A 25958-nucleotide genomic window follows, 5' to 3' on the forward strand; every position below is an offset into this window, starting at 1 on the left:
CGCAGAGACTGGGTACTAGACTACTAAGGCGCATGAGTCATTCCGCCTGCCGCTGTTCAATCATAAAGTGACGTAGGATACGCAGGGGGAACGAAGAAAATCTCAAGATGGGGGGAGGCGATTTGGTAACGATTTTTATTTAAAATACAATCGAAATGTTCGGTTTTCTTTTACTTAAGGGTGCTTTTGGGGACCTGGATCGTTAACTGATCGTTTTGATTATTTTAAACAGAATTTAAAGAAAAGTTGGCATCCCCAGACGCTACGAAATGTGGAGAGGGTATGGAAGGCAGAGCAAAAAGCCGAGGCAGAATCCAAGAAAATCGAGCAGTTACGGAAGGAGTTGGAAGAAGAGAGAGCTCGAGAAGAAATGCAGAGGCATGCAGTACAACAAGGAGTAGCGAAGTAAGTTCATAAGCTGAATACATAGATATTTGTAGGCCTTAAATGAGTGCTTTGTTTATTTGCTGTCAAAAAGCTGAATAGAAACAACTTTAACTGGTACCCTTGCCAGGTTCTCAGTTGCGATATTCAGAGTCGGGTATGGATGTGCAAAGCAAAGGATTGCCTCGGGACTAACAGAAGGTATCTCCTCAAAGGTACAAAGTATCCACTTTAGTGTCTGAGTTTTGAGCACCGAGTACTGTGCCATAATTCTGGCATGAGTACTTGAAAAAACAGTGTGTCAGCCCTACATTAGTGCCCAGCGAGTACCACATTCAGGGACCAATCCAAGGCACAAATTGTGAATGCTACATTGGACCACGTCTACACTTGGTGCTTGGACACTGTGCCCTGGTACGCGCTGTACAAGACCTGCTGGGCATAATGTGTACAAACTTTCTTTGGAGTACCCCCATCCAAATTTAAGCACAGTACCAGTGTCCAAGTACAAGGTTGAGACCTTGTATCCAGGTGCCGTTGTGAGCACTTTATTTGTTAGTTCTGAGGCAGTGTCCAGGAACTACAATTGGCAACAAAATGAGTTGAGACACTTCGCCCAAAACTTGGCTTTTTTATCTTTTACTGACTTCAAAAGGAGGAAATATTGCTTTTCCTCCCCCATCCCCTCCATGCAATGTTGTGCCAATGTTCGAGCTACCTATAGAAAACAACAATCACCCCAACTTTGAATGGAGGGGTCAGTGGAGGGGTGCGGAATCTTTTGTTCTCTGAAGTTACCCTATTTGAGTACAATGTCTCAACAATTTTGTCACCGATTGTAGAACTTGGGGACCATTGTAGCTGATTATTAATGCTGACTTGTCTTTGTATAATAATTGTTCATTGTAAAGGAAAAAAGGTGAACGACTTGATTGGATGTATGCCGCTGCTGCTGCGGGAGGACAGGTTGATCATGAGTTGTATTTGCTTGGTAAGCCTGTGGATAAAGCTGTGGATCCCATGGCACAGGACAATGAAGAGGTGAGTCATTCTAAATTTTAATCACCCTACAATGTAAATGCTATGTGAGGATCAGAGAAAAAGAATTGTACACCTTACAGGAATGCTTACGTACAAATACAGTGTGTTTTTGGGAGAATTGACTGAAAGATGTAAATTGAGTATTCATATGTTATATAAAACACTCATAAAAGTTATAAGATACACTGACTGCTGTTAGAAATTGTGTATAAATGTTCCCCAGAAGTAATAAATTGTAATTTGTTGAACTCATTAACCCTTTACATCCTAAGAGTGACCAACATTAATTTTTTTCTACAAATATCAATATATACTCAAGAGAAAAGGTTATGAGAATTGATAAAATGATCACTTTAGAAAATGTGCTTTGATCTTTTAAAAAATTCTCTCAACTTATTCTATGGGAAATGTATGGAGGTCAGTCTGGAGAATTTGCATGTGGATATTTGGGGCTTAAAGTGTTATTATGTGTCCATGTGTTCCATATCGAATTGGAATTTGGAAGCGTTGGGTTTTAAGAAAAGTGGAAAACTGGAGTACCCAGAGAAAAACCTCTCAGAGCAAGGAAAAGAACCAACAACAAACTCTACCTACATTGCGTCAAACCTGGGCCACATAGGTGGGAGGTGAGTGCTCTCACCACTGTACTACCTTTGCTCTGGGATTTGTCTTTGAAAGGCCATTTGAGACCCAAGACAATGCGCTAATGAGAATGGGGTGAAACCTTAACCTGTATTTTGCTGAACTGTGATATGTCAATGTTACATGTCTGTGTTGTAGGTCCAAATTAAATTAAATTCAGGTTAATCTTTTTTATCAAGGCTAATAATCAATTTTTTTTGGTTAAGGTGTAAACAAACAGTAACAGTGCCATTTTTTTTTTGTAAGGACTCAACTGCTCCAGGGGCATCCTTCATGAATGACTCAGGTGCTAACACGCCAAATGACTTGGCATCCAAAGTGCGAGATGATCCTCTGTTTCTGATCAAGAAAAAGGAAGAGGAAAAAAGAAAAGAACTGCTGAATAATCCTGTAAAAATGAAACAGTTAAAACTGATGCTTAAAGCCAATTTGGAGAAGTCAAACAAAAAGAAGAAAGACAAGAAAAAGAAGAGTAAAAGAGAGAAAGAGGGAAAGAAGAAGAGGAAAGAGAAACATGTAGAACAAAGTGATGAGTCGGAGGATGAAGAGAGAGACCACAGGAAGGAAAGAAAAAAATACAGGGAAAGAAGTGTTGAATCAGGTAATGATGCTAGAGAAGTGAAAAGAGACAGGAAGGAAGTGCGAAGAGAGAGACGCTCAGAGAGAAGCAGTGAATCTGATGACGATACCAGGAAGAGAATGAGGGAAAGTGGGAAGAAGAAGCTTGTGAGAGAAGGCAAGGAGATATTGAATGGGATTCACAGAAACCATCACCGGTAGGTAACTGCAATGTGTCGTATATGTTGTGGTTCAATAATTTCCTTGGTTTAAATTTTATTCCCCTCTGTATAAGTTTGTTTATAAGACTCTAAATTTTATGCAAAATGACATGTGCACAACTTCGGACAAAAACGCGAACTTCAATATCTCAAAAAATTTACTATGTAAAGTCGGGATTTCAAATTCTTTATGCAGTAGGACAGTTTAGTTCACTATTTTCAAAAGACAAACTTTAAGCAAGTGGCACACATACACCAATCCATGATCCGTCTTCCCGGCACATGTCGTGGGAGAACTACTGTGTGGTTTCCAGCCAACAGCTCCCACATGTGTTGTATGGAGCTGGTGCTTAAAGGAGTGCTTTGCACTTGCCTCGGCAGTAAAGGGTCTTTAAGACATGGGTTTTCCCCGTTCATCGACCGAATGGCTTTGCCATTCTGGTTAGCTCAATAAGGGCGAAACAGCTGTCCATGACTGCCACTGCCTGCGTGATATGGCTGCGTGTATGAGTGAGGTACTGGCCAGCTGTCATGTGGGTTGGTGTATGTCTGCTCCTTGCTTTAAGTTTGCACTATTTTCAGGGTAATTTTTGCTTATGCAATCGAATTGCATGTAAGTTCAATCTATTTTTCAAAAATTGATGTAATTCATGACATTTTTAAACAAATTGAACAGTATGCACATACATGTAAAATCTTTGCTCATTGGCATTTAATAACAAAGAAGGCTTAATTAGACCTTTAAGTGTTATTATTTTTACCTTACAGGGATAGAGAAGATGAGGATGAGAGAAGGCCACAATACAGAAATGGAGACCACTACTCCAAAAGACATAGGTATTGAATATAAATTAAGTGTTGTGACAATAGATTAGTAGAAGTCCTATAATTTTCAGTGGAGTAGGGTTGGGTTTGAACAACAAAATAACAGTTTTGTAGGAATGGTACTTGTATGGGGCAGTGTTAATTTTTGTATAACGTAGTAATTACAAGTCTTTAGTGGATAATTTCCTCTTTTACTTTCCAGATCTCCAGACAAAAAAAGACCTCAACGAAGATCACGGTCGAGATCACCATTGACAAGGAGAGAAGGAGAAAGGAGAGAATTACAAAGACAAAGACACAACTCCTCACATTCACCCCCCAGGAGAGAACAACACAGACATGACTCCTTACATTCACCTCCCAGGAGAGAAAAACACAGACATGACTTGTCACATTCACCTCCCAGGAGAGAACAACACAGACGTGACTCCTCGCATTCACCTCCCAGGAGAGAACAACACAGACATGACTTGTCGCATTCACCTCCCAGGAGAGAACAACACAGACGTGACTCCTCGCATTCACCTCCCAGGAGAGAACAACACAGACATGACTCCACCCATTCACCTCCCAGAAGAGAACAACACAGACGTGACTCGTCACATTCACCTCCCAGGAGAGAACAACACAGACGCGACTCCTCACGTTCACCTCCAAAGGACAAAAGGCATAGATCTCAGTCGCACTCAAGCACACCCCCAAGAAAAGTACAGAAGTCTCCTTCTCCTGACAGAAGAAAAGCATCACAAAATAGAGGATCAGCAGTTACAAAGTAAGATTAAAGTTATTGCCTAAAACTTTGGTATAAAACCCTCTCACTTCCATGGGTGACCATAATTAAAACTAAAGTTGAACCTCCATTAAGCAACCCACTATTAACCCTTTAAGCCTCAAGATCCACATACAAATTCTCCTGACTGATCTCCATACATTTCTTTTGAGAATAGTTGAGAGAATTTGATGTACGATCAAAGTATTCTCCCTTTGGTAATCAGTTTGGTAATTCTCATAACTTTTACTCTTGATGATCTGCTGATGGTGGTAGGAAAAAGTTGACAGCGGCCTCTCTCTATTAAGCGGGCAGTAATCAGAGTTCAGAAATAATTGTATAAAAGAATGGGAAATTAAGCCACTTCTATTAAGCTGCCGCAGCCACCTTTTGGCCATCCCAACGAGAGTTTTCCCTTTGTTGTCACCTCTATTAAGCGGCCATCAAGCACTTGACAGACTAAGTTTGGTTTTATTTTAAGAATACCAGTATGAGAATGATAAAAGAAAAATCAGTCTGAGATAGAAGGTAACGACTGATTGTGGACGAGTAATGCTGCTCCCGTTGCGTGTTTGTTTTAAAGTGAAGTGATGTTTCTGCTAAAGATTATGCTAATTTATGACAAACCTCCATTGAGCGGACACTTGCCAGTACCTCAAGGGTGGCCGCTTAATAGAGGTTCAACTGAACTGTATAGAAAAATTCCAAATGTCATGTTGTAAAATTTGGGAAACAAATACCACTCTGCAGTAGAACTGCCAAAGGGTGTTCGTACTGATGAACAGACACATCATAGGGTTTTGTTCAGAGACTCACACGTCACTCATATCAACAAAACTGTGTACTTTGCTAACCTAAAATTAATCTGATACAACAGAGTAATGGATGCTGCTGAGAAAGAGAAACGTCTTGCTGCAATGATGGAGAATGCCAAGTAAGTTGTTTGACTCTCTTGATTAAAAAATAAATTTATTTATCTGCCCAGCTGCAAAGTAATAAAATAAATAAATAAATAACAATTTGCGGGTAACACATCCACATAGTGGTTCTTTGTCTACCTGATTCCTGGTCGAATTGGAATTTGGAAATGATGGTTTTTGAGGAGAGCGGAAAACCCGAGTACCTGGAGAAAAACCTCTCAGAGTAAAGGAGAGAACCAACAACAAACTCAACCCACATATGGCGTCAACGCCGGGAGTTGAACCCGGGCCACATTGGTGGGAGACGAGTGCTCTCACCTCTGTGCCACACTTGCTCCCCGAAGTAATTAGTCTGTTATAAAACAACTATCTAGTTGTACCCATCTCTGTGGAAATTTTGTGTAGAATAAGAAATGGTTGCACTTAACTTTGCCTCAAATAAAATTCCTTGAAGTTGGCTCTATTTTTCCCTATGGAGTAGATTTTACAGCAGAACTTGCCCTGCATTTTCCTATTTTATTTGAAGGCTTAGTTTTAGGATAACTTGAAGGTGTGGAATTGAATTTTTTTTATTGGCTACTTTGACGTAATTGTCTTAGCTTTAATCTTTTAATCTTTCTTTCCTACGCTGTAGGTGGCGAGACGATCAGAGAGGAAGAAATATTAAAAGATACAAGGTAAGGGAAGTCTCTTCTTCGTATAATCGTTAATGACAATGAAAACCTCAGCAAAACATATGTTTGTTTATGGATGAAGATTTGCCTGTAATATGCTCAACTAAGCCCAAATGAGTAAAGGCGCTTTCCATTTGTCAGAACTGTGCTGTCAAACTATTACCGTCCTAATGAGAATTTCACTTTAAATCATAACTGTCGGTATCCAGTCAGCAGGGGCACCCAACGGCAATTTTCGGGAAAATATCTGTTCGGAAGACGATTTGAGATCTAGAATTTTCGGAGCATTTGTTGTAAAATTTCTTACTTGCCTGCCTCTCCTAGGATTTTCGAACATCTACAAAATGGTATAATTACCCATTTGTAACCGATTTTGACCCTAAAAAAGGCCACCTAGAATTTTCAGGAGCCTTTTCCTGGCTGAAATTTTCGAAAAGGTAAGTTTTTATCCCTATAATTTTCGGATCACTAGACTTTCAGCTAGGAAATCCAAACAGATGAAAAGTTTTTAGGGGATAAAAATATGCGTATATCTACCGTTTGAATACTAAAATACGTTCAACAATGCTATGTTAAGTGGTTTTGAACTATATCCTCGTTGGGTGCCCATGAGTCAGATCAATCAAATCTTAAATATTATGCCTAAAGGAAATAGTTTTCCAGCGAAAACTCTTGGAAAAAGCCGATTTCATTGTCAAAATGACTGGTCCGGCCATGGTCTGGCCAGCCAATTCTGACTTTCGGAAAGCAACCTAAGTAACAAATGTATTGGTTATTAAACTATCTATCTCTCATCTCTAACTTAGGGAAACGACAGGAAGTTTCTTTAAACATGAAAAATTTATTGGCACAGATTAGGTGAATATGAGTAAAAAGTATTCATACGCCATATTCTACAAGCTCACTGCCATAACTGGGTAGAATAGTAGCATAACAAACTGCCGTAACATTCTTATGAAATCGAAAGCCACTCAGATTATTAAAAAAGCGTTTTTACTAACGTATTTCAGGAAGAGGATGCCAGGTTAGAAGCCAAAGAATCCATGGAGAAAGATAAAAGTGCAACGTTCTTAAAGTAAGTTCTAATATACTCCCTACAAATGCCGGTTGAAAGCCAACATGAAAAGCAGTGACTCTACTGTTATCCAAACACCGACAAACAAGAGAGAAGAAAACGGGTCTCAGCTTTCGAGGGGTCAACCCGCAGCCTCGAGGTGTTTGGATATCGGGATTGGGTATAAGGTCATTTCGCGCGAAGGTCGTTTCGCCCGAGAACAGTTCGTTTGCTCGATGTGTATTTGCCGTTTTTTAAGCCAGAAATAAGAAACAAGCATAAAGACAGGGAATGCACATGTGGAATCCTAGCTTAACTAAAATAACGTCTCTGATAAGGATTTTTACCCTGTCCTAGAGTGTTGTATTTCATCGGGCGAATTGACTCAAGTCCGGGCGAAACGACCACATTTCTGTTGGGTGTCACATGAACAGTCCTTTACGTGAATCACTTGCTACAAAGACGACAAATATTTGTCCGCCAACTTCAACCGGGACTTGAATTTTTATGGTCTCGCTGAGGAGTTGCGTTAGTGCAAGAGGGAAAATTGTGCTCGGTAACTAAAGAGATTTTCTCTATTACTTTACCAGTGACATGAAAATTCAGTCGTTTTCCTCAAAGACAACGTCTAGTGTCAGCGACCGCATTCGTCGTAACATCAACTCGGTCCAACGAACCGCGGTGGCTTTAGAGTCGTTTCTGGGAAAATAACCTGCGAGACACATCCTACTTAAAACGGAACATCTGTCGAAAGTTTACAAAACAGAGGGCTGGACTGTCGTTGAGAGTTAACGGGATGTTCTGAAGAATGAATCGTACTCAACACTTTAGGAACACCCGAATCTTTAACTATTAAGAACCGAAGAATTTCCTGAGAGTTCACCTTGCTTCGGTTACTTAATGTGAAGTTGGAAAGGCAGGAAGATCTCTTATCACCCAACCCAACCGAGATCCCATTAATGCCACTCCCGCGATGCTCTAGCAGCATCCCAGCTATTTTCGTGGAATTACGAAGATGCTACGCAGGTCAACGAAGATTACTTCGGGAACTGATGGTGTTAGAAGAGTCAGCACCATTCATTAGCAACTAAACAGACTTCTTATTGCATTCACGCTAACTGCTATGAGTCAGCGTTGTACTCTTCACATCTACTTGTAACCAAAATGGACTTTGCACAAGTGATCCGAAAATGTAGTAAGGGATGAGTTTATTGAGCTTCAACGTTGTAACCAAAGTCACTCCTCTTGGCTAGTCTCTCTCACTACGAAGGATGAGATAGGAGAGATCCTGGGTTTTAACTAGTTCGTTTGGGGCTCGGCGCAAATGGTAAAGCTGAGGTTGTAAGAAAACTTAAGACAGAATAGACATGAGCAGTCACGTACATTGTTTATAGAACTGTCTATTATGCCACTGTAAAAAAATAATTTTAAGCAGTACAATTTTGCCTTTCTTGGCACAAAATTACTAAACGTTTTTATGTAAAATATATGTTCAAACACCTCGTGTTTTCTCTAATTATACTCTTTGCTCTAAACACTGTTTTAACATGTAAGTTTAAAATATTCTATTTTACTTCTATTTTACTTCGCCGTAGTAAACCTTGTTGGTATAATTTAAATATTGAAGCGTAAATATTCTCTTTTGGATATGGGCTAGTTTCTATCATACATGGACGGAAGCTTGTCATAGTTCTCTTGTACGAATATGAAGCGACCTCCTCTGTCCTTTGTGCATGGTAGGGTTAGGGTAGCTTATAAATGATGGGAGGGATGGGTCATTTGGTTTTTGACCGTGACGCGTTTACTGAAATGGATTGAGGGTACAGTGATGCTGATGGGAGGGGTGGGTTGTTTGGTTTGTAATCGTGAATTGCTTACCGACGATGGATGGTGGTTTCAGTGGTGTTATGGGAGGGGTGGGTTGTTTGTTTGTTTGTTTGCTTTTGTTTCACCGAGATGCGCGTACAGAGGATGGAGAATGAAAGTAAGTAATATCTTTTTTGTCCTACAGAGAATGCCATATATTTCCCTTTTTCGATATATCTATGAAGAATCTTAACATGTATTTCACTGCAAGTAACAAAATGGCTAATTTGATGTCGTGGCGTTATACAAGAACTTGAACAGACTGGTAAATTTTCCCCTTGCTGTCCGCACTATTTTTCTTCACCATTTTCTTTAAACTTTTTATCTTGTCCTCTTTCTTTTTTAAGTCGTTTTGCATTTCACTGACTTTAGTGACGAGGTTTTGTATCTGCAGTGTCAACGCTTTGATGTCTTCCTTACAATCTGTTACGTTTTCTTTCTCCTGAAAAAATAAATAAATAAAGGCAAGAGTAAATTAGAGCCGTAATCACGTACCAAACTAGTACGAATATTCCACGATATTCGATTAAGACTGTTTTGCCACTCTACCCTCAACAAAGACCGAATGTAGGGATCACGTACCAAACTAGTACGAATATTCCACGATATTCGATTAAGACTGTTCTGCGGTCGTACCAGCAACATGGACTGCTAGTGGTCCCTTTTCTTTGCGTAAAGAGCGAGAGGGCAAGCAACACGAGGCGCAAAGGAGCTGGAGAGATGAGGCTGGTTCTGTATTTAGCCAACCTCGTTCCCAGTCCCTCCTCTTCCCTGCTGAAGTGAGAAAGACGGCTCTCTATCTCTCTCTCCTGTTCCAGGGGAAGGAAAGAAGAGAGAGCCTGAGAACGAAGTTGTTTGCTACGCCTTCGGGACATTCCCGAGGGAATGCTAGCAACCTACGCTCAAAACATTTATCAGGTACCAAGCTCTTAACCACCCCAAAGTGAAACAAAGTCCTCGCGTTCCTGTTTTCCTGGTTTTAGTGTAACACCTATTGCCTCAACCGCTGTTTCCGGAATATGCGTCTGTGTTCACAGATTCCGTTGCTTTGCTCTCGTTTCCGGTGTGTTACACCTCACTGGAACACGAAGAGATTGTGGCCTGTGCAGAGGTGCTTTTTGCGTTCATTCGAAGTCTCTGATACCAAACACCAATCAAGCAACACAACTGAAAGCATACCTCTGATTTTGTGTCAGGAGCTTGGGCTCTAGCCACCACAATTGTCACTGTATTGGTTTCTTGCAATGCAGCGATCACGGGCTCAAGCGGAGAGTTGAGCAAAAACTTGCCGTCGATCTGAAGCAGTAATGAAATAGATATGTTTTAATTCAGAATGAGTCCTAGTCAAACTATATTTAGGCTAAACATTAAGCGATAGTCTTCGAGAGAGTGCCAACTTGTTAATAATTGCTGTATATATACCGGCGCCCCCTTCCGCCCCCACACCCACACCCTCCCCGAATTGCTCTCATTTTCGTATGACAATATTTTAGTATGTTCCTATTGTGTTCGGTGATTATTAGTGAGTCTTTGATGAGCTCTCGTCTCTTTTGCGTCGTTCCTCTTGAAGAAACTTCCAAATAAGCATCCCAAAGGGCTCAAGGCTGCAGGTTGAAGTCGCTGCTCAGGACTATTCGTCTTCTCCTATACGTCTCTGTTTGCAGTCTATGCTTGGTCACACGTTGGAACCACTTATTGTGATTACGTGACAATATACCCGAAGATCTAACGAAAAAAAGTTTTCGCTCACCTCAACGATTAAATCATCTACAGCCAGTTCACCACTTGTTGCTGCAACCCCTCCCTCGGTCAGTGCAACTATTCGCACTCCAGGACGAGGCTGAGGACTTCCATCTTTACTCCACTGCGCAAACGCAGAAGAAGGTCGCAGAGGAAGAGGGTTAATTTCTCCCCCCGCAGGCGCAGATCCCGGCCTCGACAAAATGGGACTTAAAGCAGGAAAGTTTAGATGTTGATTACATGTGCCAATCTTCCTTCTCTTAAGGCTCTGTTTGTGTAAAATATGCCGCATGTCTTGAGACTTGTCTACGAGAGATGATGTTCCTAGAATTGATGTTATCTCGTGCTCACTTGACCCAGATGAGCTATGAGAATGCGGAGTGCTGATCCCTGATGGAGAAAACAAATCTCCGCTTGAATCAGCCGCGGAAGAAGTTCCCACGATAGAATTCTGTCCATTTCCGCTGTGGAGAACGTACACAACCTTTTCGTCGTCTATGGCATCATTTTCGTGTTCGCTCATCGGGGAACCTGTTCTGGTGACATGAACCAACTCTAATCCCCAGCCTTCGCCCGGTTGCTTGTTTAAAGTCACTGTAACAAGTTTGGAATGTTTCAGAACACTCGCAAGACTAAGGCGATTTGATTTTGAGTTCTTATCAACTGAATCTTCAAGTCTATTTCCGCAGTTTTTTTCATTTTCGCGTGAAACATCGTTGTGATTATTATTGTTACGAAGGTGCGATGGAGGGGACGAAGAAAAACGCGGCAATTCTTCGCTATCAGAGGAAACGCGTGATGGAGGCGTCTTTTTTCTGTTTGCATTATCGCCATCTTTGACGTCTTCGTCTATCGTGTTGTGAGCACCAGTTTCTCCTTTCCCACTATTGTGCGCATACTCAAGAAACTTGCTTCTGAAGCGATCAATCTGAGAAACTTTACGCCTCTTCGGTCCCTCGCCGGAACCGGAAATGGCTGTTTCGTCAACCGCAGTAACACTACTTGGCTTCCGGTGATACTCCTGAAACTTGTGCCTCAAGTTATCAATCTGGGAAACTTTGCGTTTAACCTGATTGACTTCATTCACCTGATTAATTTGAGAGAGTTGTAAATCTAACGCATCTATTGAAGTTCTTCGTCTGCGTATCTGTTCTGTAGTCTCTTTTTCCTCGATTTCTGTGGAAGAGGAGTTCATAGGTTGGTCTTCGTTGTTCTTGTCATAGTCAGTGGAAGATTGTTGCGTAGCTTCTGTTTCTCCGTTTAGTGACACGTCCTTGTCTTCACCCTGAAGAACGCCCTAGAAAGCATTAGAAGGATTTTGTCAATCTTTAACTGCCAGAGTATAGCAAACGTTTACGGAAAAAAAAGTCGGTAATCAATAGTGATTCCTTGCATTTCATTTCATTTCATTTCATTTCATTTCATTTCATTTCATTTCATTTCATCTTCTTGTGAAAGTAAACAAAAAAAGACACACACACAAAACATAATCGCGCGCATTTTCCCGCCTTTGGGGCCGGTTAGATGAAATTACTTGGAGATCTGATTGGTTCCTTTCTTCCGCACGTATTCTGATTGGCCAGATAAAATATTTTGGTCCTTGTCGTCCAAAAAGGGAGACTTCGGCACGCATGCGCAGAAAGAGTTGATAGAGAGTAGTTTCAAGGCGATATGCGCCTTCTCCCGTGAAAGGCGGCGATGATAATGAAAGTAGTAGAGTTGATAATGATCGCCTGTTAATTGAAAACTTACCTCAAATTCAGCAAGTGTTAAGGTGAATGTTCTCTGCTCTCCAAGCTCCCACTGTGACTGTACCTCAAGAGGACATTCATCTGCTTCCAAGATGCGACCAACTGCAAGAAAATCGTATCATTTATTGCTTCTCTTCTCAGGATTTTGCGCATAGAAGGAAATAAATAAATCCTATTGCCCTTCGAACTGAGTCAGAGAAATAAAATGTTTTTAAAGAAATAAATCAAACCAAACATTCCAAGGTCCAACTTCCGCTACGGAGCAAACCGGAAGTGGAGAATCCTGAGGATCAAGGTTATTCATTTTTAAGGAAGAGTTACTCGTGGACTGCGTTCAAAGGTCTACTTACACGAGCAACTTTCTTGTGTGTCTTGTCGCGTACAACAAAGTCGTTACAAGTTAGTTGTTTTCTTCGCGTATCACCACCTTTACTGGTAACAAATTGTCGTATTTCGAAAAGACCCGACGTCTTCTCGCTCCAAATTGTGTCCACTTAACGCGCAAAAATGTTGGACCAAGAATGATTGGCGTAAAAATTAGTCTTTCCAATACTGACAAAAATTTCACCTTTATACCGTTGCAAATTGACAGGATGTTCAACTTACCCTCCGAATCAGACAAACTCTCCACGAGAACAAACTTTTCAGGAGGTTCGTCGCTGCCATAGCTAGACAAGATCATCTTCACAACTTCATCGGCTCTGGTTTGACGAGATATCTGCACGCATTTGTAGGTTGCCTGAAAGATACCAGACACGGTATATCATTTGCATTGCTTTGACGCAATCCTTGTTTCGGTTTGAATGACTCAGTCTAGGTAGCCTTTCCGTGCAGCCGTCCCTTCCCTTCAAACTAAAACGACTATGTTTATTTAAGGGGGGGGGGGGGGGGGGGGTTCTGTACACAGGCCAAGTCTAGGTAGTGGCAACTTTTGAGATGAACACTTGGGATAAGGTCATTGTCAAGACTAGCCTGTTGGCATTACTTTAACGTAAATTCGTCCCCAACTTTTGATTAATTTCTGGACTATTTTTATTTCTGTGCCAATAAAATTTAACTTAATTTCCCTTCTCTGTGTAAATTCACAGTAATGAAATGAAGCAATAAATATAGCGCAGATGTTCACTAAGTTCCAACATTTCGTATCCAAAGAGGAGCCAGTCCGGCAGTTTTTCTTCTGCTGAAACGCACGCCAAGTTGGAGAAAATGCGCGTCCAGTTGGGCGAGTCACGTAACATCAGTGACATAACCGTGATCTGTCTTGTCTAGGTCTGTTTTTAAGGTTGTTCGCCTCGCGTAAAGCATTGCTTCGCTGGTATGACATCGACAGATCTTAATCGCATAATTTACATTGCGCGAGTAAGTCGCAAACTTACCCCAGGGCTAAGTATCCCGGCTTGAACGCGTAAAAGACCTCCACTTCTCATCTTCAGATGCAATCTAAAACGGATATCAGTGCCATTCACTTAGGTGTTATAATATCAGGCCTGATCAGAAACCTTGTCTTTGCTTATCTGTCTCGAAATATTGCACAGCTTGAATGTATCGGAATAATTAAATAAACGGTATCATTCACGCTAGATTATACAATAGCAACTTGTTGTATGATTCACCCCCATGTGTGATATCACGTACCCCCATGTGTGATATCACGTAGCTAAGTAACATCGTATGAATATGTCTATTATCTTGGTACTCATAACTGAACCGTATCAGAACCACGTAATCAAGTGACTCCGCCAAAGGGGTTTTAGGCGATGCCCGGTTTTGACGAGTGGTAACTCGTCAGCAAAATCAAGTTGTACCAAAAAACAACTGGAAGAAACAAGTAATTCTTTGAAAATAAAAAAAACAGCGTTGCCTTTTTCTTTCGTTATCTTTTCCACGAGGAAAGTCACAGATGATTAATCTCGCGTAACGTTCCCGTGAAAATCTGCACGATTGATTATCTTGCTCTTTGTAAACTTATTTTTGACTTGTCTTTGCTGCAGTGGTCCAGGTTCATCGCTCGGCGGTGTCACTGTGTTGTGTTTTTGGGCAAGACCCCTACATCCACAGTACCTCACACCACACCGGTGCATAAATGGCTTCCGGCAAATTTAATGCTAGTTGTAACCCTGACACAGACTAGTTTCCCTTCCAGGGAGAGGTGGGGTAGCAATATTCCTAGACGCTTCATGCCATGGAAACAGGAATAAGCGCCGGCTTGATGGGTCACTTGGCCCGAACGTAGACTTAACCTTACTTTGCTGCAGAAGCGCCTTGTTTAGGAAGAGATGTAAAAAAAAAAGACACCCCTTAAAGCTCTGTCCCCATAAAAAAAAATACTTATCCGTGTACCAACTGGTATATGTTTACTAATATACTGATTCATTTGGAAGTAAGTTTATATGCCTTTCCTAAACGCATGTAATATTGTATTTACATCTCTACCTTGGTTGCCAAGTGTTAAAGGGTTAGGGGAGGGGTAGGTGGGTAGTCAAGCCTCGTTTTAAAGCGTTGTTTCGTACTTACTTGGCTTCTCCTGATGGTTGACGGGATTGAATCTCCAGAGGACGATCATCATCAACCAGGACCATCATCTGAGATATGGGAAGACTGGAATCTAGATAGAACATGGACATTGAATTAGAAGGTTGTTGTGCGTGCAGGAACTGGGGCCAAATATTGTCACTAGGAACACAAAAGAATCGTCAAAAAACGTCCAGCAAGGACGAAAATGAGTAACATCACAAGAAATCGTGAAGTACTAGGGATCAGAGACGTGCAATAAAGAAAATATTCGGCATCGTTCAACAAGGATTAAGATACAAATACCAGGAAGAAACAACTGAAATGAACTGCAAATGACTGAAATTCGCTTAAAATGGCCCCCGAATTTGATATTCAATCGACCAGACGTCGAGTCTAAAATTCTGTTCTCGTTGCCCTATTTTGATCCCTGGTACGTTGAAATTAGCAAGTATTACCTTTCTTTTGCAGTCTAGTTTCCACCGCTATATAAAAAAGGTTCGGATCCTTGGAGTCCACTTTACACTGAGCCAGAAGCAAACTAACAAGTTCTTTGCTATATGAAAACAAAAACGGTTCAATTAGTTGTGAAACTCTTGACCCAAAGATTTAGTCATGTACAGCGTCCACTCTCTCTAAATGGACATCATGCCCTTTAAGGTGATGCCACACGAAACGATTCCCAACGACGATTTTTGGCACAACACAGCGTTGCAATATTGGAACAATATTGGAATACTATTGCAACCATTCGTAACAATGTCGCAACAATGATGCAACGCTGTGTTGCGCTAAAAATCGTCGTTGAGAATCGTCTCATGTAATATCACCTTTAGTGGTTGCTAGGACAAACAGACGATGAAGTTCAAGGATTCACCTCACCACATCAACAACCTTCCAACAAACAGTCATCTTCATTGGCGCGAGAGAACTGCGATGCGAAGCGTGAGCATTATATTTTTCAGTTACCTTGTCGTATGGTTGGTGATTTCAACAGTTATATCTTCCATGTCAAACTGAAGTCCAGCTGTATGTACTAGAACCTCTCCCTGAAAATGACAGTTCTTATGTCAATTGCCATGAAGCACCCCCAAGCACCTCTGCTGTCATTCTCTCTTGCACAAACAATGAGGAACGATATGCATCAGTCACAAAAAATTACCATGCTGCTCATAATGCCGCACAGCACACTTACACCAATGTACAATTTTATTGTAGCTCTCCAGTAAAGTAATGCTCAACATTAACATGGACAAAGTTATACAGCATTATTTAGTTTACAGACACGGACCCCTCAGGGAAATGAAAAAGAATTCGAACTTCTAGACTTTTCAAGTCATCCTATTGGACGGCTTTATGCATATATGTATTTGTACATTTTACTGTCCTTGATATTTCTTCTTACCTTTTCCACTTCTTGACACATTTGGTCGTTCTGTTCATGAAGTACCTCTTGGGGCGTTTTGCGCTCAACAACTTCCACACCTCGCGAGGAGGGAGTACCTAAAAAAAACAAAATGTCATAAAAGCTGATCAAACTAATTCAGTTTAACACTCTCAACTCGTGCGTTTAAGTTTTTTTCTTAACCCAAGAAAGAAGATCGAGAGCGCGTGTTGTGGAGGGTCCAACTGTACGCCACACCTCTTGCACCACGCAACAGAAGGACCGGAAAGATCTACTTTTGCCTCATCCCTTTTGACGGGGGAGGGGGGGGGGAGTGCCACACCCATTTAACGTAAAATTGAAGTTGCTTTCCGTAATTCTGTCAGTTGAGTGCTAAGGTCATTTAGGCAGCACCTTTGTGTCTTCAATCAGGACGTAAACGATAGGAATAACTGATTCAAGGAACCATTATTATTCTTTATAACAGCTATGCAATTTCATGCGCAGTCATTTTTTTTCAAGAGCTACTGTTTACGAGAGTGTGGGCTATCAAAAATTGTCGTCAGTTTGTTGAATAGTTCAGTGCATACAATGCAGGCCACACCACTAGAAATCATAAGAAAGGGTAACCTGCGACGTTTGAATTCAGAAGAAAGTTTTTTTTGTTCAAATTTTACCTTTGTTTCTCGTGATTTGGGAGACGAAAAAGAAAAATTTTGGAGGCGGATTCGAGGGATTAATTTAGGTTTCTGGGAAACTGCCCACCTACCCCTCCCCTACGCTAACATTAACACTTACTTCTCATTCAGGGCAAAATGTTGGCTTAGGGGAGGGGTAGGTGGGCAGTTTCCTAGAAACCTAAATTGATCGGATTTGAGCTTACCTTCATTAAGTATTTCTTTAAACAAGAGGTGCGCATTGCCGGGGGGCCTCTCCGGAAGAGACCTTTTCTTCGTTCTTGGACTGATCCCGTTGTTATTATTTGCTGACACATTTAACCGGAACTGCCTTTCATCCGGGACTGGACCCCCAAACAATTTCAGTTCGTGAACAGCGGCAAGGAGTTTGTCACGTGTTGTTGGATTTGACACACCTAGGCGATCTGTAAACAAGATTTTGAGACCCGTTAGTCCAGCAACGACGATTCCAGTTGGCACTCAAGTGAACAGATTTTAAGGAGGTTGGTCATTTCAATAATTTCTACCGCTTTAAATAAATGTTTTAGTACTAGTGGCATATTACAGGGCAAAATCTGGTGGTATATTTACCCACGTAAGAAAAACCGGAGAAAAGAGAAACTAGAAAGTCCTTCTACCTTGGTTGAGAGGCATCGAATGATTTTGTTCGCAGACACCTAGTATAGTTTTATTTTAGTTTTAAACATTTTAATCAGTGTGATTTTTGTGGTGGGACAGTTACAGAACCGTTGCGAATATCGGATATATTTGTGCATTTTACCCTTTGAAAACTGAAAGGAGTTACAAACTGAGAAAAATAACTCGCAAATTGACCGTAGCCGATAACAGTGTTATAAGGGCTACGATTGATAAAGGTAAAAAAATTTAGTTTAGACAAACACGTTCCAAATGAATCTGGTGAGTTTCAGAGAATGGAAGTGTTTAATTACGTGTTATCATCAAGAACATCTAATAGTTGAACCTCACGCCATTTGTAGGTGATAAGTTCTATTTCCCTGTTTCGATAAATTCACTAATTTGCTACTGACTGAATGCTTTGTTTGATAATATCTCTCCGTTGCCAACGTTTTGTTGTCATAACTCATAGTGGCTCTTCCTATCTTTGAAAATCTGTTTATTCCGATGATGTGGTACTTCGTACTTATTTAGTACTGTTACAATATTGAGGTTCGTTATCAATCGAGAAAAAATAGTATCTGCTCTGTGACGAAACAAAATTAAAATTGTTGAGAGTACAATCCCAGCGAGAGAGAAGGTGTAGACATTCGGGGAATGTTTTGTGGGTACCTCCATTATCACAATCTGCGAAGAGTCTGTTCAAGATGCGGTCGGACTAAAGTTAAATGTCTTTCGTTACTGTTTTATATAGCTATGACATATCCTTATTGCATATGACTTGAAGCACATAAATCTAAGTGCAGGCAAATCAATAAGAAGACATATTGCAGTTATTATGAATATCATGTTCTCCCTCGCACCCCACGAGAAATCAATATTTTTCATTAGACCTTACTGCACAGTAGAGACGCACTTCAAGCTCGTGACCGTGTCTTGCAATAATGACTGATACATACAAACGCCTTGATTTAGGAAGACAAATATTAGTGTCTCTGATCTCTCCCGTTTCATCTTTGGATCTTAAAATAAAAAAATGTAAGCGTTTATCTAAGCCTTTTACTTTTTTGCTCTTTATCGGGAACTCTGTCCACAAACACCAAACCAGAACGGGAATCTTGTGGTACTTTCAGGCTTGCCTCTTTTTACCTCGTTGAACTCAACGAATGGTGGTTAAATGGGAACTGTTGTATTTCGATACAAAGAGCTTGTTTATTCCTCGCACCTTAATCAAGTTAACTGGAATTTTACATAAAAAACTGTTACCTTTGCTTAGTCCACAGTCTGAGAAGAAGAGACTCATCTTTTCAAACGTTGTGGTCGCTATAATCAGCTCCTATAAAGGTTTTTCCTGCTAAGAATACGTTGAGCAACGGCGGATGATTTCGATACCAGTCAGATGTAATCGATATCAGTCAAATTCCACTGCGGATTTCACTCCAAAAAAGGCACCAATCATAGGGAAAATTGATTGCAGACTATAGGTATGCGTATGGACGTATAAGCAACAGGCAAACAACTTCGCCGTTTTATATATCGAAAAACAAAAATGTGTTTTGTATTCCAGCATCACTTGCGAAACCAGCAAAAACTATACTGTCTTCGTGTTGAGACAGTAACCACCAAACAAATTTAATCAATCCCTAATACACCGGAAAGTCGGTTCTATTTAAAAACGTTTCGCGGCATCTTTTAATCACCTCGCTAATCCGAACCCAAACCGACAGATCCGAAAGTCAAAGTAAGTCACGCTTGTGAATAAATCTCTTTCCCAAACTTTACGAAACTTAGTTCTCTCGCCCGTCCATGGATATTTGCCAGATGTTTGCTAGATGTATTTGTTAGATGTTTCTTCCCGAGAAATTATAACTTGTTAATTTCACAATCACGACTAAGAACGCCCTGTTTTCGTGAAGTCACGCGACACTGTTACAGAACACGCGATATTAATGAGTTAAATATTTACAGCAACTATAAATCAGACAACTAAATTAACGCGGCGCTTGTGAGGTTTTCCGACTTTTTATTTGCTGAAATTATTCGTAAAGGATGTCTTTTTTTTTTTCTTAGCCTTATAGTACTGTTACTGGTTGAGTTTAAAGTAGCGATTTTACATCTTTCAACTTATCAATATTGGTAGACTCTGCCTTTCGTCCGTTATGTTGGAAAAGGCAAGCTTTTATGATCAGACAGCTGATAAATTATGACTGCCCATGTTAGCAAATTGGCGGGCAGTTGCTTGTGATTAAATTTCTGGATAATTGGTCACATCCAAAGAAAATAACACAAGAACAAAAACTGAAATAATCTCCATTTGTGATAGAATGCTTATTCAAAATAATGAAGTAAACACTCCGAAAAAAGTCATACATGATCACTGGTCGTGGTTAGTGTTTTTTTTTTTCTGTCCTATTTCTATTTTTTACTTTCCTTTTTTATTATTATTTCCTTTACAATACTTTATTTCGAAAGAATGTCAGTGAATTAACAGTAATTCATATGACGTCAAATTTCAAATGCACACCTGTTATAATCAGTGAGGACACGCACGGTTTGCGTTCGTGATTTGATCAGTGTGGTGTTCATAGAATTGTTATAGTAATTATAAAGGCACAAGACTTTGCACTCAGGCTGTAATTATAATTACAATAAGGAGGCAACAGTGAACTGAATTCCAAAATTTCTGCCGTGTCAGTTCTCCCTTTCATGTCCTACTTAACTGAATTCCCGACAGTCTAGAACAGCTAATTTCTTGCCATAGTAGTTTGAACTAGTGCAGTACTTTAAAAGTATAAATTTCGCCGAAATATTTTCCTCTAAAAGGGCCATCAAGAAGGCTTGTTAATGGTTATGACATCATTCATGAGACCAAACAAAAACCGAATGAAATCGGTTTGTTTGTCTTCTCTCGATCACGTAATTTGCTATATGGTAGCTGAGTAGAGATAAAAGTTACCAGTCAGTTTTCTCGTCGGCAAATCTCTCCAGCTCTCTCTTTCTTTTGTTGATAAAATTTGGAAATTTCAGGTTAGCTGGCCACAACCGTGTTAAGTTTATTCAAGTGACTCCTTGCTGTTAAAACTGTTGTTGTTCAGATAATTTTTATTTAATTCAACCGTAGGACGTGACCTACATTGAAAGGGATGTTGACACACACTTAGAACATTGAGGGCACGAAGAAAGTTACTAGATACGTAAACAACTAGTGTTACCTGGGGGGGACTCCTTTATATAGGCAATAGTTGTTGGGGGATGGGGCATTATTTTCGAGATGCTTAGGTCTTAAAACAGAGGAGGAGCGAATAGTATCCCATGATGCACCTTGTTTCATGTTATATTATCACTGCGTACGTGACATATCATGATCACTACTCTTCAGCACGCGCGTAATGAGCATGGTATTGCTCGATGTGTATGGTTTCCAAACATGTTTCGGTTCAGCAGCTTCTGCTTTTGAGAATATTGAGTTAGCAGATATTCATTGTGCTTTAAAGAAGAATTTCAACGTTACTTTGAAGGGTTACATGTGTTTCACTGGTCTGTCGAGAACTACTTGTGCGCTCGGTCGCAACTACAAACACAAAGTATGAGACTTGGCAACTGAAAGGTTCACCAGGAGAAACGAAACCATGACTGATCTAAAAAGTGGCTCCAACAAAACAGCCGCTACGCTGTGAAGGTAATTGCCAAAGGAGGATTTATTTCAGCATCGCGCTCAAAGGAGCTCAATTTACAACTGCAGTTACAAATAAAATTTAACCTATCGATGCGACAAACAATCCTCTGAATCTACCCGGTACTGACTCACGCAATCTTCAAGGAAATTTCCTGACCAGAATACTGATCTGTTCTTTTGAATAATTAAAGTTTCTGATATATATATTTTTCAATTTCTGAGCAGGCTTGTTTAGCGTTGTACCTCGTTGTGCCGCTTGCATGCTGCGTGGCACCTTTGTCTGGGTTCCTATCACACTGAAACACACGGTAATATTTACCGCTCCTTGTTCTAATTTAAATAATTATAGTCAAATTCCTTTTAAAAATAACCACTATGAAAATACAAAGTGATTGCTTTGGTATAAAGTGTTCTTGAAAGCGCCCAACAGATGTAGCCTTCAGCAGGCTTTACACATACAACACATATATTATCACACATGGCGTTGAAATGTGATAAAAGATACGAAATTTTCCGCCATCTTTGCTCGATAAAAAAGTCTTCAAAATGTGGGTACTTCTGGGTACTTCTTAGCCTGTACAATATTCAGGACCTCAATTTGCCGGCGTGAGGTCCACATTTGGAAGACTTCAACATATAATTCAAAAAATCGTAAATATTCATGACCTTGTTGTGGGTCACTGAACACTTTGTGATAAGAAGACTAAGTGAAACAATGAAAATAAATGTTTCTATGTTGTAATTTCGCTCCGAAGCTGTTGCAAATCGGAGAAGTCATGTCAAATAACAAAATAATGCAATTTTCTTACTTTTACTGGAACACAAATGAGAAAAAAGGCGACGAGAAAACGACCTTATTTCACGGTGGAATCTGCCATGACTGCGATATTGCGTAATGCCTCTGGAAAAATGCATCATGGGATACTATTCGCTCCTCCCCTGGTCTTAAAATAAGGTAACCTTTTTGGTATATGTGATCCTTTGACAGGATAACGAAAAATTACGGGACTTATTAACTGGTGCTGTTATAAACCTGAACCACTTGTTTTCTTACCTAGACCGATTTAACTAGGTTTGCTCCTCTTGTTCATGAAGTGAGAAGAAATGTTAAAAAACCCCTCCGGTCAGCGGGAATAGACTACTCAGGCAGTTACTGGGTTAACCTGTCGTAGTATTTCAGTAAATGATTCAACTTGAGCTTTTTATCTATACATTGTCCTCAGATGCGGAACAAACTTGTACAAAGGTCTGTAAATCTTAGTGAACAATATCGGAGCGAACTGTGGCCCAATCAGTAGCGTTTTATACTTGAATGAGCTAGGTGAAAGATTCAAATCGCATGGATTTTTATCTCAGTACTGATGTGAAGTTAGTTTAGGATCTTCAATACTTAAAAGGAGAACGTCCTGCGCTCAAAAGCTTCCATTTTAAAAGATTTTAAATATTAAACCACTCTGCTTTCGGGATACTTTTGACTTGTAGACAAGATTCACGTTATGGTTACGCTTTGTGATTTTAACCATCAACGAGAATTAGTTGATCAAGTTGCCAGAAGAATCATGAAGGAGGCAGGCCTGATCGCTTTTCTTAATGTCAGCCAATTTCGCTATTAATTTCTCGAGAGATAGCAAACTTCAAGAGTGGACAAGTTATGGAAACTCTACCTAAACCTTGAGTTTCCACAATGCCTTGTTCATTCACGGTCAGAATAATTTTTACATGTACTAATAATATCTACTGGCGTGATAGGAAAAAAAAGGTATTTATAAGCTTTCTTGTCGTGTAGGATTCAAAGATAAGCCACCGTTAATCCGCGTGACAAATATGGATGAACAGTCTTCAGGGACGTGTCGATTTGTCCATCGGTAATGAATGACGATTATGTTTATAGTTTATGACGGCTACCTATCTAGCACTAATTAAAAGTCCTATATGAGTGCTTTATCGCGATTAACAGAAACAAACATTCTAAGTGAATACATGAGAAGTGTTATAGTTTTGATCTCTAAAGCAAAGACTTAGGTTTGAAAAGGTTCTATATCGATATCTGTATGTATAGGATATAAATAAGCATATCTTTGTACATAGTCACTGATACCGTGTAAGAGGTATGAGATACTTACCAAGATACTGGCCTGTAGTCTGTAGCAGGAGTTTTCCATCGAGTTTTTTGTCTGAAATCGAAACAAATTTCATTGATCTTCTTCACTGTTAAATTTGGACTTTTCAAGTTTTGAGAAAAAGTTTCAAATTAAGTATACCGCCGAGGCGAACGATTTAAGTTCAGCAGCGTATGCATACCACGAAAATGTCGCCAAAGTTTAGAAAGTCCCTTTTGTTTGAGCCATCTATAAACTTCTCTTTCATTCCATTCCTTCACTGGATGTCTCTGTATTCCTTTTTGCGAGAACATATTTCTTTTTGATCTGTTCGATGTGACCTCTGCTCACGCGAATGCAACTAAACAACAATTCTTCATTCGTGTAGTTATTTTAACCTTTTTTATACATGATTTTCCGGCCTGATAGTTTAGCTAGTCACGACATATCTCTCCCTAAATAACCCTTTTCAGCGTCTTAACACAAACAGAACCAAGTCTTTTGTATTCCCTTTGTCAGATGCGAACTCATTCCGTGAATCGACTCCTTTCATTGCTAAGAAGTTAATCGCTGCTTTTTAAGCCGATCCCTCAAGGCACTATGATATGCTTCGATTACCATTCATACACCGCACAATTTGAATGGCGGATAAATCTACTTGGCAGGTTTAAAGAAAAGAACAAAGGATTTGCTTAATTGCTACAGAAAATACATCCGTTTATTTGTTGATCTTTCCTGTTTGTTATTGCTTAGCTAAGTTTGCTCTTTGTGAACTTTACCTTCTCCCAGCTAAAACAACAAGTTTTGTTGATGCGTAAGTGGTAAAGATTACTTAGCCCACCAACTCGCCCCCGAACTTTGGCATGTTAGAAGTCACGAAAAATCCTGCATCCACTTAACCATCCAGGAAGTCAGTTCGTTTACAACAATATTCCAGTATTCTTGGTTGTCCCTTATAATATAAACAATCGATATGTAGAGTAGTTTGTACCTCCCATTTGGTGACAAAATCATTGACCCTACAATTTGACGTCATGATGACGTTTCTATCAATCACGTGCCATGCAAATAAGCTCGTTATCTCCTACTTGATCGACTGACAACGCACTTATAAAGATAAAAAACATTAACCTTTTCAGTCCAATGGTGGCCAAACATAAAAATTTGAGAAAAATAACGAACTTTAGTTTATAAAATTCTATAAGACAAAGAGTTCCACGAGAAAACTGCTAAAAAGATTTTTTTTTTTTGTTTCACGGAATGGTCACACCATGAAATTTTCGTTCCGACACAATTTAGAAGTTATTAACACTTCTGGATAATCGATCGGCCCTAGAGGTGTAGAGGTTAATACCAGTTTTTAAGCGTTCAAAACGGCTTTCCGGAGACTTTCAATTCGATTAAAATTCTTTACATTGTACAGATTTTCCAACGTCCTTGTCACTTGATAAGCATCGGCACTTGTCATGTAACACTGCCCAACAGAGTGTGAAAAGGTAACTTGAATACCAAGATACCAATATAAAACGTTCAAAAGACATTCCTAATACCGTTCTCCAGCTTCCTTTTGTAAAATTCTAAGATATTATTAGTACCATTAAAACTTTCTACTAAAGAGGTTCCTGATTTGAATGGTAACACCATAGGATTCCGTCCTCAAATTTAAAAGTAAGTGACAAAACAATTGGTGGCATTTCTGTCGGCCTAGGAACTCAGAAAAACTGTTTTTTTGGAACCACGCGTAGCCTGCGAGCAAGCTCTCCAATCGGGGGTTATTGTGAAAAGTACACGCGTGTGCGGCACGCGAGAGGAGACGCCACGTCCTCGCCCAGTTCTCTTCTCTCGCAAAAATAAAGGCCTTGCTCGCGCTGCAACTTATTCTTGATGATTAGAGTTACATGTAGCACAAATGTGGTTTGAGAGAATTTCATCAGTTTTTAATTTTTATAAAAATGTTTTCGGTATTACCAGCGCTTATGCGCTACTCTATAGCCCGAGTCTGAATAAAGTTCATACCCACATACACACAAATAATACAGAATTAATTTTGTTAGGTTTCCAATTTCAGTAATACCTATATTGAAATTTTCATGTTCCACGAGTCCTCTAGTGACCATTAGCTAACGAAAGAGCCAAAGGATTCTGGGGAGGAGCGTTGCGTGACGATACTAAAAACGGCTCCGAGCCTTGATGGCAGGTTATTCATGCAGTTGAGGCAAACACTCTAAAAAAAACCGGGCAAGTGGCCCGGACAAGATTGGCCCAGGGGCCTGGAGCCGGTATTGTCTCATGTCGTTTACATGACAGTACATTCACCAGCACAGCGGCAAGCACATGGTAAGCCTTTCTTCAGGGTCTTCTTGCGGCATCTTCTTGGTGTCGTTCTTGGTCGCTGTCGCTGAAATTGAATGCCTTTTGTAACCAACACGTTTTTCCAAGTTAATTCTAATTTTGTCGTGCCCAAAACAGTTCTCCTAAGGCTTTATTAACGACGTAGAGTGTTGTTTCAAAAAAGAATGGTTGTACTAAA

At 40.1% G+C, this 25958-nt stretch overlaps 2 protein-coding genes across 3 annotated transcripts; one reads left to right on the forward strand and one right to left on the reverse strand.

The window, feature by feature from the left end:
• The first annotated feature begins 59 nt into the window (after positions 1–59).
• On the forward strand, positions 60–8709 carry LOC140924083 (uncharacterized). Its single transcript, XM_073374081.1, has 10 exons — positions 60–125; positions 233–405; positions 1296–1425; positions 2314–2843; positions 3615–3683; positions 3874–4443; positions 5318–5374; positions 5995–6037; positions 7045–7109; positions 7679–8709. The coding sequence occupies exons 1-10, from the start codon at positions 108–110 to the stop codon at positions 7797–7799; spliced, it is 1776 nt and encodes a 591-aa protein (XP_073230182.1). The 5' UTR covers positions 60–107; the 3' UTR covers positions 7800–8709.
• On the reverse strand, positions 8471–24167 carry LOC140924082 (uncharacterized). Of its 2 annotated transcripts, XM_073374079.1 has the most exons (13): positions 23631–24167; positions 23453–23503; positions 17224–17442; positions 16362–16459; positions 15926–16005; positions 15415–15512; positions 14960–15050; positions 13822–13885; positions 13052–13184; positions 12447–12547; positions 10705–11991; positions 10134–10250; positions 8471–9396 (listed from the first exon to the last, which is right to left on the reverse strand). In XM_073374079.1, exons 1-13 carry the CDS (start codon positions 23740–23742, stop codon positions 9196–9198), a joined length of 2652 nt encoding a protein of 883 aa, XP_073230180.1. In that variant the 5' UTR covers positions 23743–24167; the 3' UTR covers positions 8471–9195. The 2 variants fall into 2 exon arrangements, with proteins under 2 accessions (XP_073230180.1, XP_073230181.1); XM_073374080.1 differs by lacking the exons at positions 23453–23503; positions 23631–24167 and adding an exon at positions 18920–19048.
• Between the last annotated feature and the right edge of the window lie 1791 nt (positions 24168–25958).

Source organism: Porites lutea, chromosome 14, assembly GCF_958299795.1.
Source record: "Porites lutea chromosome 14, jaPorLute2.1, whole genome shotgun sequence".
In the NCBI taxonomy this organism is placed as follows: domain Eukaryota; kingdom Metazoa; phylum Cnidaria; class Anthozoa; order Scleractinia; family Poritidae; genus Porites; species Porites lutea.